At 42.9% G+C, this 13667-nt stretch overlaps 1 protein-coding gene across 1 annotated transcript; it reads right to left on the bottom strand.

The window, feature by feature from the left end:
* Positions 1-230: 230 nt before the first annotated feature.
* Positions 231-1024, bottom strand: LOC132501966 (receptor-binding cancer antigen expressed on SiSo cells-like). The gene is given in 2 exon segments (XM_060117748.1): positions 231-989; positions 992-1024. Coding segments are annotated over 2 exon segments (792 nt in total).
* Positions 1025-13667: the final 12643 nt, after the last annotated feature.

Here is a 13667-nt window from a genome sequence, read left to right as displayed (position 1 = left end):
TTGAGTCTCAATCACCAAGAGTTCAAGGGATTTTGAGAGAATCCTGGTGTCCTGCATGGCCTGATGAATGCATTAAAATCAAGCAGTGTATTTGTATTCTGAAACTATTCTTAGCTCCATAGAAATGTTACTTGTGTTGTGGAGCTCATGTTTCTCGTACTGGCACTATGACATCTGAAGAACATTTTGTCATGAAAGTTTCACACCAATTTTGTTTTGTTCTTTCTTCATTAGCCCCTGTGCTTCCTTTTCCATTTTCTTCCTTTGTTGTTCTGCTGCTCTGTTTTCTCTCTCTTCTGCTGCCTCAGAACTTCTTTGGCTTGCCAGCCCACATCTTCTTCTTCTTCCCATGCATTGGTATTTTCCTGCCAGGTATCCAAGTCACCTAATTCAGGAGACCCATGAATAAAAGGCATATCTTGTGTAACTGCTAGTCTACTAGAGAAACCCGTGCTACCATATGGGATGCCAAAATTTAATGGTTCTCTCTTCTGAATAATGATTTTCTGGGTTTTCCTTATAGTTGGTGTCATGTCCTTAAAATAGTCAGGTTCCAGTTGGTCTAAAGCATTTTGCTGTGTTGCCACATTCCCATTCCCTCCTTCAATCTTTACACTTGTGGGAGCATCTTCATCCCAGGAAGCCCACTCTTCAACATCTGTCTGCTTAGGATTTGATGGATAATCAACTGTAGTTGGCAAAGTTCTTTGGTCTCCACTTAACTTCCGTCCTCTGCCAGGTCTGCGTATTAATCTCTTTAGGAATGAGAATACTGTTGCTAGGCCGGTACAAACTTTAAGTAACCGAAACTGTGTGATACCCATGGTGGGAATCAAAACCTGCCCCTCCCGCTTCCCGCCCGCCCGGCGGAGGCGCCCAGCTGCTGCGGGCTGCGCGCGCGCGCGCGCGCGCGCTGCTGGTCGCTTCCTCGAGCTTGCGCTCCGCCGGCTCAGTCCCAGCCCCGCTCATTCAAAGCTGGGCGCGCGCTCCGTCTCAGCCGCCGCTGCTGCCGCGCAGCTGCCATAGCCGCCCCCTCGTCGGGAAACCCTCCCCCAGTCCCTCCTCCTGCCTCTCCTCCTTCGCCCTCGAAGGCGGCTCTCGGTAGTTCAACTCCATTATTTTATATTCTTTTTTTTTTTTTTTTTTTAGTTCTTATAGCACCGTTTGAAATTTTAAGATAGTCCCCCAAACACAACTTTATTTTCTTCCTATTTTCCTGTCATTTCCTGAAAATAATACATTTGTTTTTCTTATTATATGAAATGAGCCTTGTATACAAGCCTTATATAGGAAGTTGTAGCCTCGGCTTCTGAAGAGGGAAAGATATGAAAACCCATGACTCTTCCCGCTTCCGTGGACTTAGGGCCATGCTCTTGTTTTTTTTCTTTTTTTTTCTTTTTGCGGTATGCGGGCCTCTCACTGTTGTGGCTTCTCCCGCTGCGGAGCACAGGCTCCGGACGCGCAGGCCCAGCGGCCATGGCTCACGGGCCCAGCCGCTCCGCGGCACATGGGATCCTCCCAGACCGGGGCACGAACCCGTATCCCCTGCATCGGCAGGCGGACTCTTAACCACTGCGCCACCAGGGAGGCCCATGCTCTTGTTTAAGATCCTCCTCCTAAATCCCGCTGACAGGACCTCACCAGCTGATACACCCTTGGCTTGCCTCGCATCTGATAATATCCTGGATCTGGATTTCCTTTCAGATGTTTCTAAATTTGATTCCTCTTCGTTTCAGCCACAGAGCAACCCCAGAGTAAAGGGCAAAGAAGGTTATGGGCCTTTTTCACCCCTGGGAATCTTAGAAACCCAAGAAGGGATTCTCCCAAGAAGGGACTCTTCAGGATAAAAGATCTCCATGTGGGGAGATGACTAAACCCCTTTATCTGGAGTGTGGCATTTGTGCCTTCTTACGGTAAATTCCTTTAGGGACGTGATTTCTAACAGCCTTTCCTGGAATCGGTGGATGCCATCATGTACTGCGTACAACCTGAGAAGAGCAATTCTGACACAGAACTGGAGTCCATAAACAAATTAGCCCCCGTGTCCCTCTGCCACGGTCTCTTCCCTATCTGTGTGGCATGGTTTTACTTTGTCACAGGCCACGTTTCCTAACACAAGTCGTTTCATTTGGGTTAACCTCTAATGTTCCAGTCGCTTCAATGACATCCCATCATTATCCTTAGACTAGCGGCTTTTAAACATGATTTCTTAGCACTGGTCTGCAGGTCAACACCAAGATGTCCCGTGCCCCTCAACACTCAGTGGCTCCCACTTAGGGAAGGTAAAAAGAGAACCCGTACTGTGAGCACCCTCCAAGGGCGCAGGCACTCTGCTTGGCATTTATGTTCACTCTTTTTTTTTTTTTTTTTTTTTTGCGGTACGCGGGCCTCTCACTGTTGTGGCCTCTCCCGCTGCGGAGCACAGGCTCCGGACGCGCAGGCTCAGCGGCCATGGCTCACCGGCCCAGCCGCTCTGCGGCATGTGGGATCTTCCCAGACCGGGGCACGAACCTGTGTCCCCTGCATCGGCAGGCGGACTCTCAACTACTGCGCCACCAGGGAAGCCCTATGTTCACTATCTTACTTCATCATTATAACCATCTAGTCTGTAAATAGTATCATTTTTTTTTTTTTTACAAATAAACCAAATCTCAGAGAAGTCACTTTCCTCTTGCACATCACCATGTCACGTGGGACATGAAAGAGCTATACCATTAAAGCCCTCAGCTCTGACTCTTCCCAGATGAGACCAGAACCTTTCAGAGAAATCCCTCGAGGAAACAGGAGAACAGAGAAAAGAACTGTGATTTTTCTTTTCCTCACAGAGTAGATCTGTCACAGCAGATGCATCACAGTTCGTTCTCGAGTACCTGTTGACACTCTTTCGCTCGAGGTCTGTTGCAAAAGATGGGGTAAGTTGAGACAGAGGTGGAAAAGGAGCAGGTGTTCTAGGTGCTGGTGGATCCTTCTGACCTATGACACACAATCCTGGGGGCCACTCTTCAAGTTCTTCTCCTGGGAGACTTAAAGACAAAGCTACTTGTCTGAGCTGAGCAGCTCTAGGCAGAGGAAGGACAGCAGGAATTTTGTCAAAATGCCAAATGGATGGCCAAGAGGAAGACAGTAGCGATGGCATCCTCTGGAGATGGCTGGCTATTCACAGTCCAGTGTAGGCTTGGCTCTATTAGCTGTGAGGTGGGGACGTACATTAAGATACCAGTCAGCAGCGTGGCCCCGTGAAAGCCATTCTCTATGACTGAAGTAAAGCAAAAATTTGGTTTTGAATTCTTATCATCATCCCCTGACTCCCCCGCCACTACTACATACGTGTGCACACACCCGTACACCCACAAACACAGAAGCTTGATATCTTGCCTTCGGAATTCTCAGGATGCCATATCAACCCTGCCCTGGGTAGTAATACATATACCTCCAGAACTAGGAAAATGGCCTGGTCTTTAGCCTTCAAGAGGTAATGGGGGGCTTCCCTGGTGGCGCAGTGGTTGAGAGTCCGCCTGCCGATGCAGAGGACACGGGTTTGTGCCCCGGTCCTCCGGGAAGATCCCACATGCCGCGGAGCGGCTGGGCCCGTGAGCCATGGCTGCTGAGCCTGCGCATCCGGAGCCTGTGCTCCACAACGGGAGGGGCCGCAACAGTGAGAGGCCCACGTACAGCAAAAAAAAAAAAAAAAAAAAAAGGAGGTAATGGGGAAGTTTTCTAGCGCAAGATAATAACGTTTCCCTGCCTTCCAAGTCCTCGGTTGGCACAGGTAATCTTAATTCCCTACCCTCTCCCAGTCCCCTGGTGACACTCAGCGAGGCTGTGATGGGAGTGGCTGACCCCAGGCTGTCCCGGCTTCCTGAAGTAAAACGTACTGCTCTTCTTCTCACTTGCTGGAGATGAATGAAGAAAGTGTGATACACACCAATATCAGGGGTAGATTGACCTGAAGGGTAATCTATGATACAGAGGAGGAAGAAGAGATCAAATGTAGCTAGTGCAAACCGAGTTAGCTATAAAGGCAGAAGAAACCGCACAGCAGATCTTGAGAAGAGACAAAGAAGAGAAAAAGGCAGAATTATAAACCAGTTTAACCCCAAGAGTGAGGATAACCAAGGACGCTGAGTGAATCAGACCGTGGAGGGGAAAGGCCCAGTTAAGGCTGCACTGGGCACACACTGCCCTGGCCATCACACATTCACCTATTCTGACCGGATCTAAATGAGAAAAATTACATGTGACTAAAAGAAACAGGAATGAGGGAGCAAAGTGGCACATGCTGCATCTTGGAGACTGTTCTGGGAAAGCAGTCCTTGGAGAAGGTTGCAATGAAAGCCAAGGTTACATAAAGGGGTTAACTTGCTCTCCGGAAGACAGGCAGACTGTCAGTACCAGAGACCTGTTGTTTCTGCTGTTTTGGTAGAGGTCATGGTAGTAATAGGTCCTGTTCCTGCATCCTGGCTAGCTTCATGCAGCCTCCGACCACCTCATGGCTAGAAATCAGCCCTGAGGGAATGCAGATGCTCACCCTGTGTCGGCCTCTTGTCTTTGTCCTGGGGATCAAGGCCCTCCTAGAGTAGGGTTGTAAACAAGGAGTCAATGACTAGAACTGGCCAGTGATCACACGGCCCGGGGGTTGTTTGAAGACCCTCACAAAGAAAGAGACAGGTTGGAGTTGGAAGGGTTAGTGACTTCTCTCAAGTAAAACAGCAGTCTGAGCCTTTGCTTTGGTTGGCCAGGGCCACAGATAAGAGCCTTTCCAGCATCTGAGGTCTTAGCTATGGAATAATGATAGCTTAGCCTGTTGTAAATAACAAGGGAAGGACCAGACTTTAACAGCTGAGATGATTGCACCAGCTGTGGCCAAAGCTGTCTTCAAATAGATATCACCCACTTAGTATGGAACACCATGTGGGTGGTTTTATGTGTACATTTAACCTTTACATTCTCTCTCTTAACCATCACAATAACTCCATGGAGTAGATACTATTTATTTTATGGATTAGGAATTTCAGATCAGAGAGGTTGAGTAACTTCCTTAAAGTCACACAGCTATCAAATAGCAGAGTTAGGATTCAAACTCAGGACTCTGAAGTCAATACTACTCCCCCTGCTGTGTCTCCTGTTAAAAACCAGTTATACCCTCACCCTTGCCATGCAGGACCCCAAGGGTCTGTAGTCAGTATCCGTACCTTGAGCCAGACCTGGCCTTATTCTGGTTGATCCACACTTCTTAGTATAGTGTGTTAAGGATCCATATTGCATTTTATTGACTCCTTTCATAGAGACAGTGGTGTGCAACCTTGAGTGTAGATTAGAATCTCTTGAAGGACTGACTCATTAAAGCATAGATTCTTGGCGCCACCCCTACAGTTCCTGATTCAGCAGGTCTGGAGCAGGGCCCAAGAATTTTCCCTTTTAACAAGTTCCTAGGTGTTGCTGGTCTGGAGACCACACTTTGAGAACCATAACACTCAGATAATCATGCTGGGGTTGGAGCGGGGGCGGGAGACAGAGGGGTTAGTGATGTCCTGGAGAGGTTGGAGGGAAGGCAAACATTCAGGCTGCAGAGCCTCAAACTGTTGGGGAAATCCAATGCACATTGTAAATTAATGTGTGTTTGTTGTCTACATTAAAAGTACCGGGACAGGTTCTTGAAACAAGCAGATTTTCACCTGCACCCTCACAAAGGGAACTATTTCGCATCTTCTGAGTCAACCTCACATGAAAGTGGAGTAATTCTCTCCCGCACTCCCAACTTTTATAGTTCCGGAGTCCCGAGGGATTGTTTTGTTCCTAATGCCTGTTTCTCTTCCATCCAGCATCATTCTTTAAGAGTCTGGTACCCGAGGAAGTGCCACTTAAATGCAAACATGTTGAGAAGGTAGTAAGTCTATAAGAGGCAGTGAGCATGGAGGTTAAGGGTGCAGGCCTTGGAGTCAGACATCCTGAGATTCAATTTCCACTCTGCAACGTATTTATTTATCCTTTATCAGATAAACCATCTGCCAATGAGTAAAGCAAGAGTTACAAAAATACGGAGCATTGTCTTACGGCATCGTTAGGACACTACTTTAAGAGAGCCGAGCATTCAAGGAGGAGGACAGCAGAGGAAGGTAAATGATGGGGGCTGACACAGGAGACATGCTGAATGTTAGACTCTGATGTCACAATGTTGCACAATATGCCTATAGCTGGAAGAGAGAACTCCTCTTATTTATGAATTAGACTAAACAATCCTGGTATTTATTTGTTTATGCTTTGCTTTTCCTTTCTGGAATTGACGATCAATCCGCATTAACTAAATCAGAATGTTCTCAGATTTCTTTCCCTCTAAATAATATTTAGGTGAGTTAAGTGTAAATGAAAATGAAGCAGATGGATTAAATTGCCACTTAAGTACACAGAGGCTTGAGAAGCAAATGGAAAAGGCAATTAGCAAAATTCCCATTCTGAGTTCACTGAACCTGAAACACTTGAAAAGGTATTTGCCAGGCGAAACACCCCCAAAAGGCAGCTGCAGCTCTCCAGACCCCAAGCCCTCTGTCACTGGTCTCCCAGAGTCCCCACCTGCCACTCATCTCACTCTGCTTTCACCAAGAGCCATACAGACAAGCAGTAAACTTTCATTTTCATCATGAGAACATATTCCAATTATTACTATTCTTTTAACAATGAAACTGCTCTAAACATTCTCTGCTTTGGAAACTGGCCTTCAAGGCTTACTTATCATTTTGCCACTGAAAAGCACAGAAACAGATCAAGGTGAATGACTATATGGGTTTGAAATCCACTATTGATGTATTTATTCATGCAATTGGCAGGTATATACAAGGCAACTGCAATGTGGAATGAATGTATGAATGAATGAATATGCAAGTACTGTGTCCTAACTCAGACACCAGGCTGAGTGACATCCCTCAAAGACATAATAGTTTAGAAAGGGAAGTAAAACTGATACACACACACACACACACACACACACACACACACACACACACATCCAGATGAAAAGAAAGTATCAATTTGTAGCCAAAAAAGGGATTACAGGAGTGTACAGCAGAGTCCAGAGAGCAGCAAATTTAAGTAGAAACTACGAAAGAGATCTGAATTCTCAGCTTGGCCTTACCGCTCACTAGCTGTTTCTGCCTGGCAAGTCACTCTGGGCCTTGGTATCCCCACCTATGGGTGGTTGGAATAGATTAATTTCCTAGCATTAGCACCCTTTTCATTTTTAGTAAATGAAATCTTAACAGAGAATTCCAGTATATTAAATAAGTCAAAGCAGAGCTTTTCCAGGAGACACTGGGTGGAGCCCCCTCTTACCATGTCATCCAAATCAGACAAAACAGAGGTGGAAACCTCTGGGCTAGATGCTTGAAGGTAATATCAAGTCTAAAAATCTATAAGCATGGAAAATCACTCCCAGATGAGGTGAACAAAGATGTCTTCAAAGGAGAGGCCGAAAACCGGATAAATACAAAGGAACTCAAGGAAGGGGCACTTCCTCATGGCGTATGGACTTCCAAGCGGCCTTGACACCCAGCAGTAATGAGCTTGTCCACTTTCATGGAACAAGATGAGTAGGAGGGGCGTTGGCTTCAAAGTCAGATGGCTGAGTTTAACTCATTATGCTATGAACACAGCTGGATGACTGCAGACAAATCATTTTATTTCTCTGAACCTAATTTCCACACCTTTAAAGTGGTTTAATAATGTCTATCCTCACAGGGTTGCCGTAAGTTTTAAGTAAATTTTATACACACACACACTTTTTTTTATTGTGGCAAAATAAAATTTACCATCTTAACCATTTTAAGTGTACAGTTCAGTAATGTTAAGTATTATTCACATTGTTGTGAAACAGATCTCCAGAACTTTATCTGGCAAAACTGAAACTATATCCATTAAACAATTCCCTACCCCCAATCCCTGGGAACTAATATTCTGCTTTGTTTCTATGGATTTGACTAGTTTCCTCATGTAAGTGGAATCATACAGTATATAACATTTTGTAGTAGACTTATTTCACTTAGTGTAATGTTCTCAGGGTCATCTGTATTGTAGCATGTGACAGGATTTCCTTCCTTTTTAGGGTTGAATAATATTCTATTGTATGTATAAAACACATTTGGTTAACTATTCATCCACTGATGGATATTTGGTTTGTTTCTATCTCTTGGCTATTGTGAATAGTGCTAAGTGAATAGTATACAGTTAACCCTTGAACAACACAGGTTTGAATGGGGGGGGGTCCACTTACACACAGATTTTTTTCACTAGTAAATACTACAGTACTACACAATCTGTGGTTGATTGAATCTGCGGATATGAAACCACAGATACAGATGGCTGACTATAAATTACATGTAGATTTTCAACTGTGCAGAGGGTCAGCACCCCCAACTCCTGCATGTTCAAGGGTCAACAGTATTTGAACAACCCTGATTCTTTAAGTATTGGCTTTCTTTGATATTTTTGTTTTTAAGCAAAGATCAGTATGCCTTGTCATTTATATTTCACGAATTTCGCTATTCTATCCACACATATTTCCTGTTCTTGTAACCAGTAAAACTCCTTTATGACCAATAGGCCAGGGGAAAGACATAATGAGCGGCTCATAATAAAATATAAAGACCTAATTAGCCCAGCTGAGTTTTGAACCCATAACAATGACATCATGGTACAATGATTCAATTGAGCTTAGTAGCTATTGTCTTCTATTACAAAACTGCCTACTCCTGAACTAAAGCAGCAGTAAGAATTAGAAAGATCATCTCCAATTTTCATTAAAATACTCTTGGATTTCTTACTTTGTCCCCCTGCTTTTTCCCCCCCTTTTTTTCCACCAGAGAAAGTCCAAACAAGCTTGCATGCATTTTGGAACTAGACAGATTTTGTCTCTGAATTTTCTGCTTTCCTATTCTGTGAGTTGAATGAAATATTCCAAAAATGAATCTAAAATTACCTTCATTTGTTTGATGTGAGTTAAAGCATTCCAGACAAAATTCTGCTTCCACACAAGAAGTGGTCATCCACTGATGACATGACTATTAACAGCAACTAAGACATAATTATTTTAGTGGTCACCCCAAAGATTATCTGCCTAGCATTCTTTTTTTGCCCTTTTTAATGTAATTGCTCTCCTCACTTTGACATGATCTGCGTTGATATTTTTCATCATACTTGAATTTTTTCAGCCAGCTGCTGCAATTAGTTTGCTGCCTCTTTCTTCTAAGATTACAATTTTATGTGTGTTTGACCACTGGGAATTATTCCAGAGGTCACTGACACTGTTCACATTTACAACAGCTCTTTAAAATCCTTGTTGGCTAATTTTATCATCTCTTTATCTATTTATCTTGACTGATTTCTCTCTTGGTTATGGGTAACATTTTCCTATTTCTTCACCTAATAATTTATGACTGGATGCTGGACATAGTGAATTGTTAGTGCCTGGATTTTGTTCCTTTCTTTAAAAAGTGCTAGTCTTAGTTTACCTGTGGATCATCAAATTATTTTGAGGCTTCTTATAAAACTTAGTAAGAATGGATTTTTAAGTAGACTCTGGGAATTATTCAGTTTCTAGCTCCCTAGTAATTCGTAATTTTCCCAGCAGCTCTTCTTTGCCTGGCCTTGTGGAGTTTTCACTGAAACGTGTTCAGATTAGTAATTATCAAAGGAATTGAGGGAATCCCTATGCAGATTTCTATGCTTTTCTCTGGATATCTTCTTTCTCTAGTATTCTGTGCCACAGATTATAGCCACCTTAGTCCCTCAAACTCTGAGTTCTGAAACTACTCAGCTCAGCAAGACCACTTTGCTCTGCCTGGGTTTTTTCTTCCTGTGCAGAGTCCAGAATTTGCTTGTTCACCTTGTTTTTCTTTTTTCCACCTCCACAGTCCTCTGCTGTCTATGGCTAAATTTTTGGGAACAGTTGTTTTCAGATTTATTTTATAATGAGAAGATTATTCAGGTACCAGTTATCCTGTCATGGCCAGAAGGTCAAAAGTTGATTAATTTTTGAGATTCTATTATGGACCATGGGTTTCACATACATTATCTCTATTCTTTACAACTGTTGCTGAAAGGTTGGTAGTTTATTTTCATTTTATGGACAAAAGGTCAGAGGTTCTAAGAGGTACTGTCATTTGCCCAAGATTATATAGCCAATAAATGAGTTCTGATTCCAAAGAATATTTGAAGCAATTGGTAGATCATTCCTTTTTTATTTATACAGCTACACTGGCTTTATCATTCTATTTTTCCTCCTTCCAGAATCCTTATCCACTGATATTTTAAGATGATACCTTCTTAAATGGAGACAACCACAACCCTACAATTATCTCAAAGGACTAACAGGTTAAATTTCCTGGAGCTTAAATTTTAATTAATAGTAAGTGTTTTAAAACATCACTTTTATTTTAAAACAAATATATATTATACTTATATGTATTTATATGTAACAAATATATATACGTGTGTGTGTGTAACCTATATTATGGAGTAGAATTCATAGTCAACGTGAATATTTAAGGTAAAGTTAAAGACTTCAGAGGAATGTTGTTTTTTTCCAGGAGGCTTCACTGGGTTATTCTCTCAGAATCCCAGAAGTATAACTTCACTTTCTTCTATTAGGGGCACTTGTGAAAATTTTGTGACACACATAGGCATGAGGATATGTGCATCACATAATGGTTGAAGGGAGGATAAGAATGCAAGTAATAGACATTAGAAATAAAAGGGATCCCTGTTCCATAATAGGATGGAGTATAGTTTTGCCTCTCACAGTATTTTCTGTTCTCTAGTTTTATTTTATACTGTAGTGCATCCTGGTTGCATTTATGAGGGAACATTTCATCTCCCTTCTCTCTACCGTGGTGGCTTTCAAATTTACGAGTCTCTAAGACTCACTCAGGGAACTTTTTGAACATCCAGACTCCCAGTCCCCACCTCCTAAAGATCTGATTCTGTGATCTGAAGAAGGGCTCAGAAATCCACATCCCATCAAGCTCTTCATGTGATTCTAATAGTCCTCTGACCACACAGAGAACCACGGCTCTTTCATATATCACAGGTGTTGTCCAGGGCTCTTCCACAAGCCTGGGGAGGATACAAAACCTGCCCATACTTCTTATTAGTGGGCAATAACTACAGGAAAATAATACCAACTGCTGAATAGAAATTTATTTCAGTCATATTTTCAAACCTCATTATTTTAGTTGGCCAAGCAAAAATCAATTTATAAATGCTACAAAATTTCACCAAATGGCTCATGAACTGGGATCTTAGACTACAAAAGCAGAACCACACATTTCCTAAATTCAAGCAGCTCGTGTGCTAGTCAAAAAGACAGATGTATGAGCAGTTAAATGACAGTGTAAATCTGATAAGTACTGTTCCTGAGGTAGGAAGTGGGAGAATGGCGTACAAAACAGCTAATGGCTAGAGGGCACTCCGTAAAAGCTACATTAAATCAGTGACATTTAGGCTAGCACTTGAAGGATAAGTACACATTTTCAGTAACACCGGGGGCAAAGAAAACGCACAAAGTACCTAATCTGACCCTTCAGGCCTGTCCATGGAATGGCCAGAAGTTCAGTGTGGCGGAGGACAGGTTAATGAGATGTAGGGAGAAAAGCCCATCTCTTCAAACCATAACAGGTGGGTCTGTCCAAGAGCTAAAGACAAGAGCATATGTGGCAAGGAGTGGAAGGGGGTAAGGATAAATTACAAAGGGACTGTTTAAATCCAGTCAAGATGCAGCCCGGGGCCTACTCTATGCCTCTGCAGAGCCAGAGAGTTGTTTAAATGCCCAGAAAATTGTGCCCAGATGTTTTGACATGAGGATCTCATTTCCCAGGAAGTCAATTAGACACATTTTTTGCTTATCCATAGAGCTCTGGTCTCTGCCAGATTATTCCGCACTCCAGGGGATGTGTCCTGTCTCCCCAATGTAATTGTCATGTATGTGTCTGCAGCTAATTGATGCTTGCTTGCTTTTTAATAACTAGTCAGGTGGTGGTAATAAAAACTGGACTAAAAAAAGAAAAGAAAACAAACCTGGGCTGAGTTTCATTTAATGACTGTTTGGGTAATGAAAATTAATAGCAGAAGAATCCAAGCACAGCCTGCTTTGACCTTGTGTGCTAAAATGGAGGAGGGCTGAGGGGCGTCTACCTGAGATTCAGGGGTGGGGTGAGGAAAGGAAGCCAGGTGTGAGCTGAGCCTTTTTCAATTCCCCGGACAAAGACACTGAGTAATCATCAGCAGAGCAAATAAACTTGTCTTAGAACATTCCCTTCTCATCTTCTTCACCCTTTTACCACTCCTGGCACTTCTTCCCTCAAAATAGTTTTATGTAGCCCTGTTTTACCAAGCTCCCCACTGGAGAACTGCACAAGGCCTGTCCAACCGGGAAGATCTCTAGGTACCACCTTGATCTACCACGTCCAACAGGAAGTGTTAATGGAGGTCTGCAGCAAATGTGTGACAGACAGTTCTACCAAAAGCCCAGAAACCTCTGGAATAAACATTTAGATCACTTCATTAGACGAAGAAACGGAATCAGTTGAAGCTTGGGCAAGAGGGAAAGAGAATATAGAATGGGTAATATCAGAGGAAATTCATTAATATCCACTACACCCTTGCAAGTAGTTAGGAAGTAATTATTTTAGTTCCTCTATGTATTCTTCTTGCTGTTTTCTATTCACCACTCAAGCCTGGGCCCCTGCACTTAACACTAGACTCTTTTATTCAGCTGACCTTGACATCTGCCCTTAGAAGTCTTATAGGCATCTTCAACTTAAAGTGTCTAAAAACAGACTCTTTATCTGCCCCAATTCCTCCATCTCAATAAACGGCAACTTCTAACTTTCCATTTGCTCTGATCCAAAACCATGACATTATTCTTTATTCCTTTCTCTCACACTTCACATTTAATCAATTAGCAAATACAGTTGGCATTCTACCTTCTATAGAAGTCCAGAGTATAATGATTTCCCATCACCGCCCCCTCCATCTCCCTGGCTCAAGCCACCATCATCTCTCCAAGAACCAGAGTCTTTCTGTTGGCAGCCTCTGAGAGTTTCCTGCATTCAGGCTAAGAGATAACTTTTATTGAGCTTCTACTAAGTGCTAGCCACTGTTCTAAGCATTTCAAGAATAGGAATTCATTTGATCCTCACAACAACTTCATGAAGTCAGCGCTGTATTTATCTCCAAGTCTCCAAATGAGGAAACAGAGGCATGAGAAGGTAATCATCTTGTCTAAGTTCACAGTCCTGCCCTGGTTACTGTCTGTCTTAAGGCCTGATTGGCTGCCTCCTCCTCTGATGCTGGGCACCAACAGTGTCCTTCCAATAAGTTATTATTAGTAAAGATAACTTTATTTTGCTTGCATCCAAAGAACCATCATATGCTGGTCTCACCCATCAGAATGTCCTTCCCATGTCTTTTTTTTTTAACTTAAGGAAAGACATTTGATTAATTAGCATTCATAACTGGTAAGTGGTATATCTATGTGTGTGTGCCAGAGACCTCAGAGGGGAAAACTGCATTTGCATAGAAGACTCCTAAGTATACAATCCCTTAAGCCTAGAGGAATGAATAATTAACAGCAAAATTCCTGGCACCATGATAGGTTCATGATGGAGCTTTTGGGGAGG

The sequence above is a fragment of the Mesoplodon densirostris genome, chromosome 14 (assembly GCF_025265405.1).
Source record: "Mesoplodon densirostris isolate mMesDen1 chromosome 14, mMesDen1 primary haplotype, whole genome shotgun sequence".
Classification (NCBI taxonomy): domain Eukaryota; kingdom Metazoa; phylum Chordata; class Mammalia; order Artiodactyla; family Ziphiidae; genus Mesoplodon; species Mesoplodon densirostris.
The sequence above is the reverse complement of the archived record's forward strand: the minus strand, read 5'-3'. Positions and strand labels throughout refer to the sequence as shown.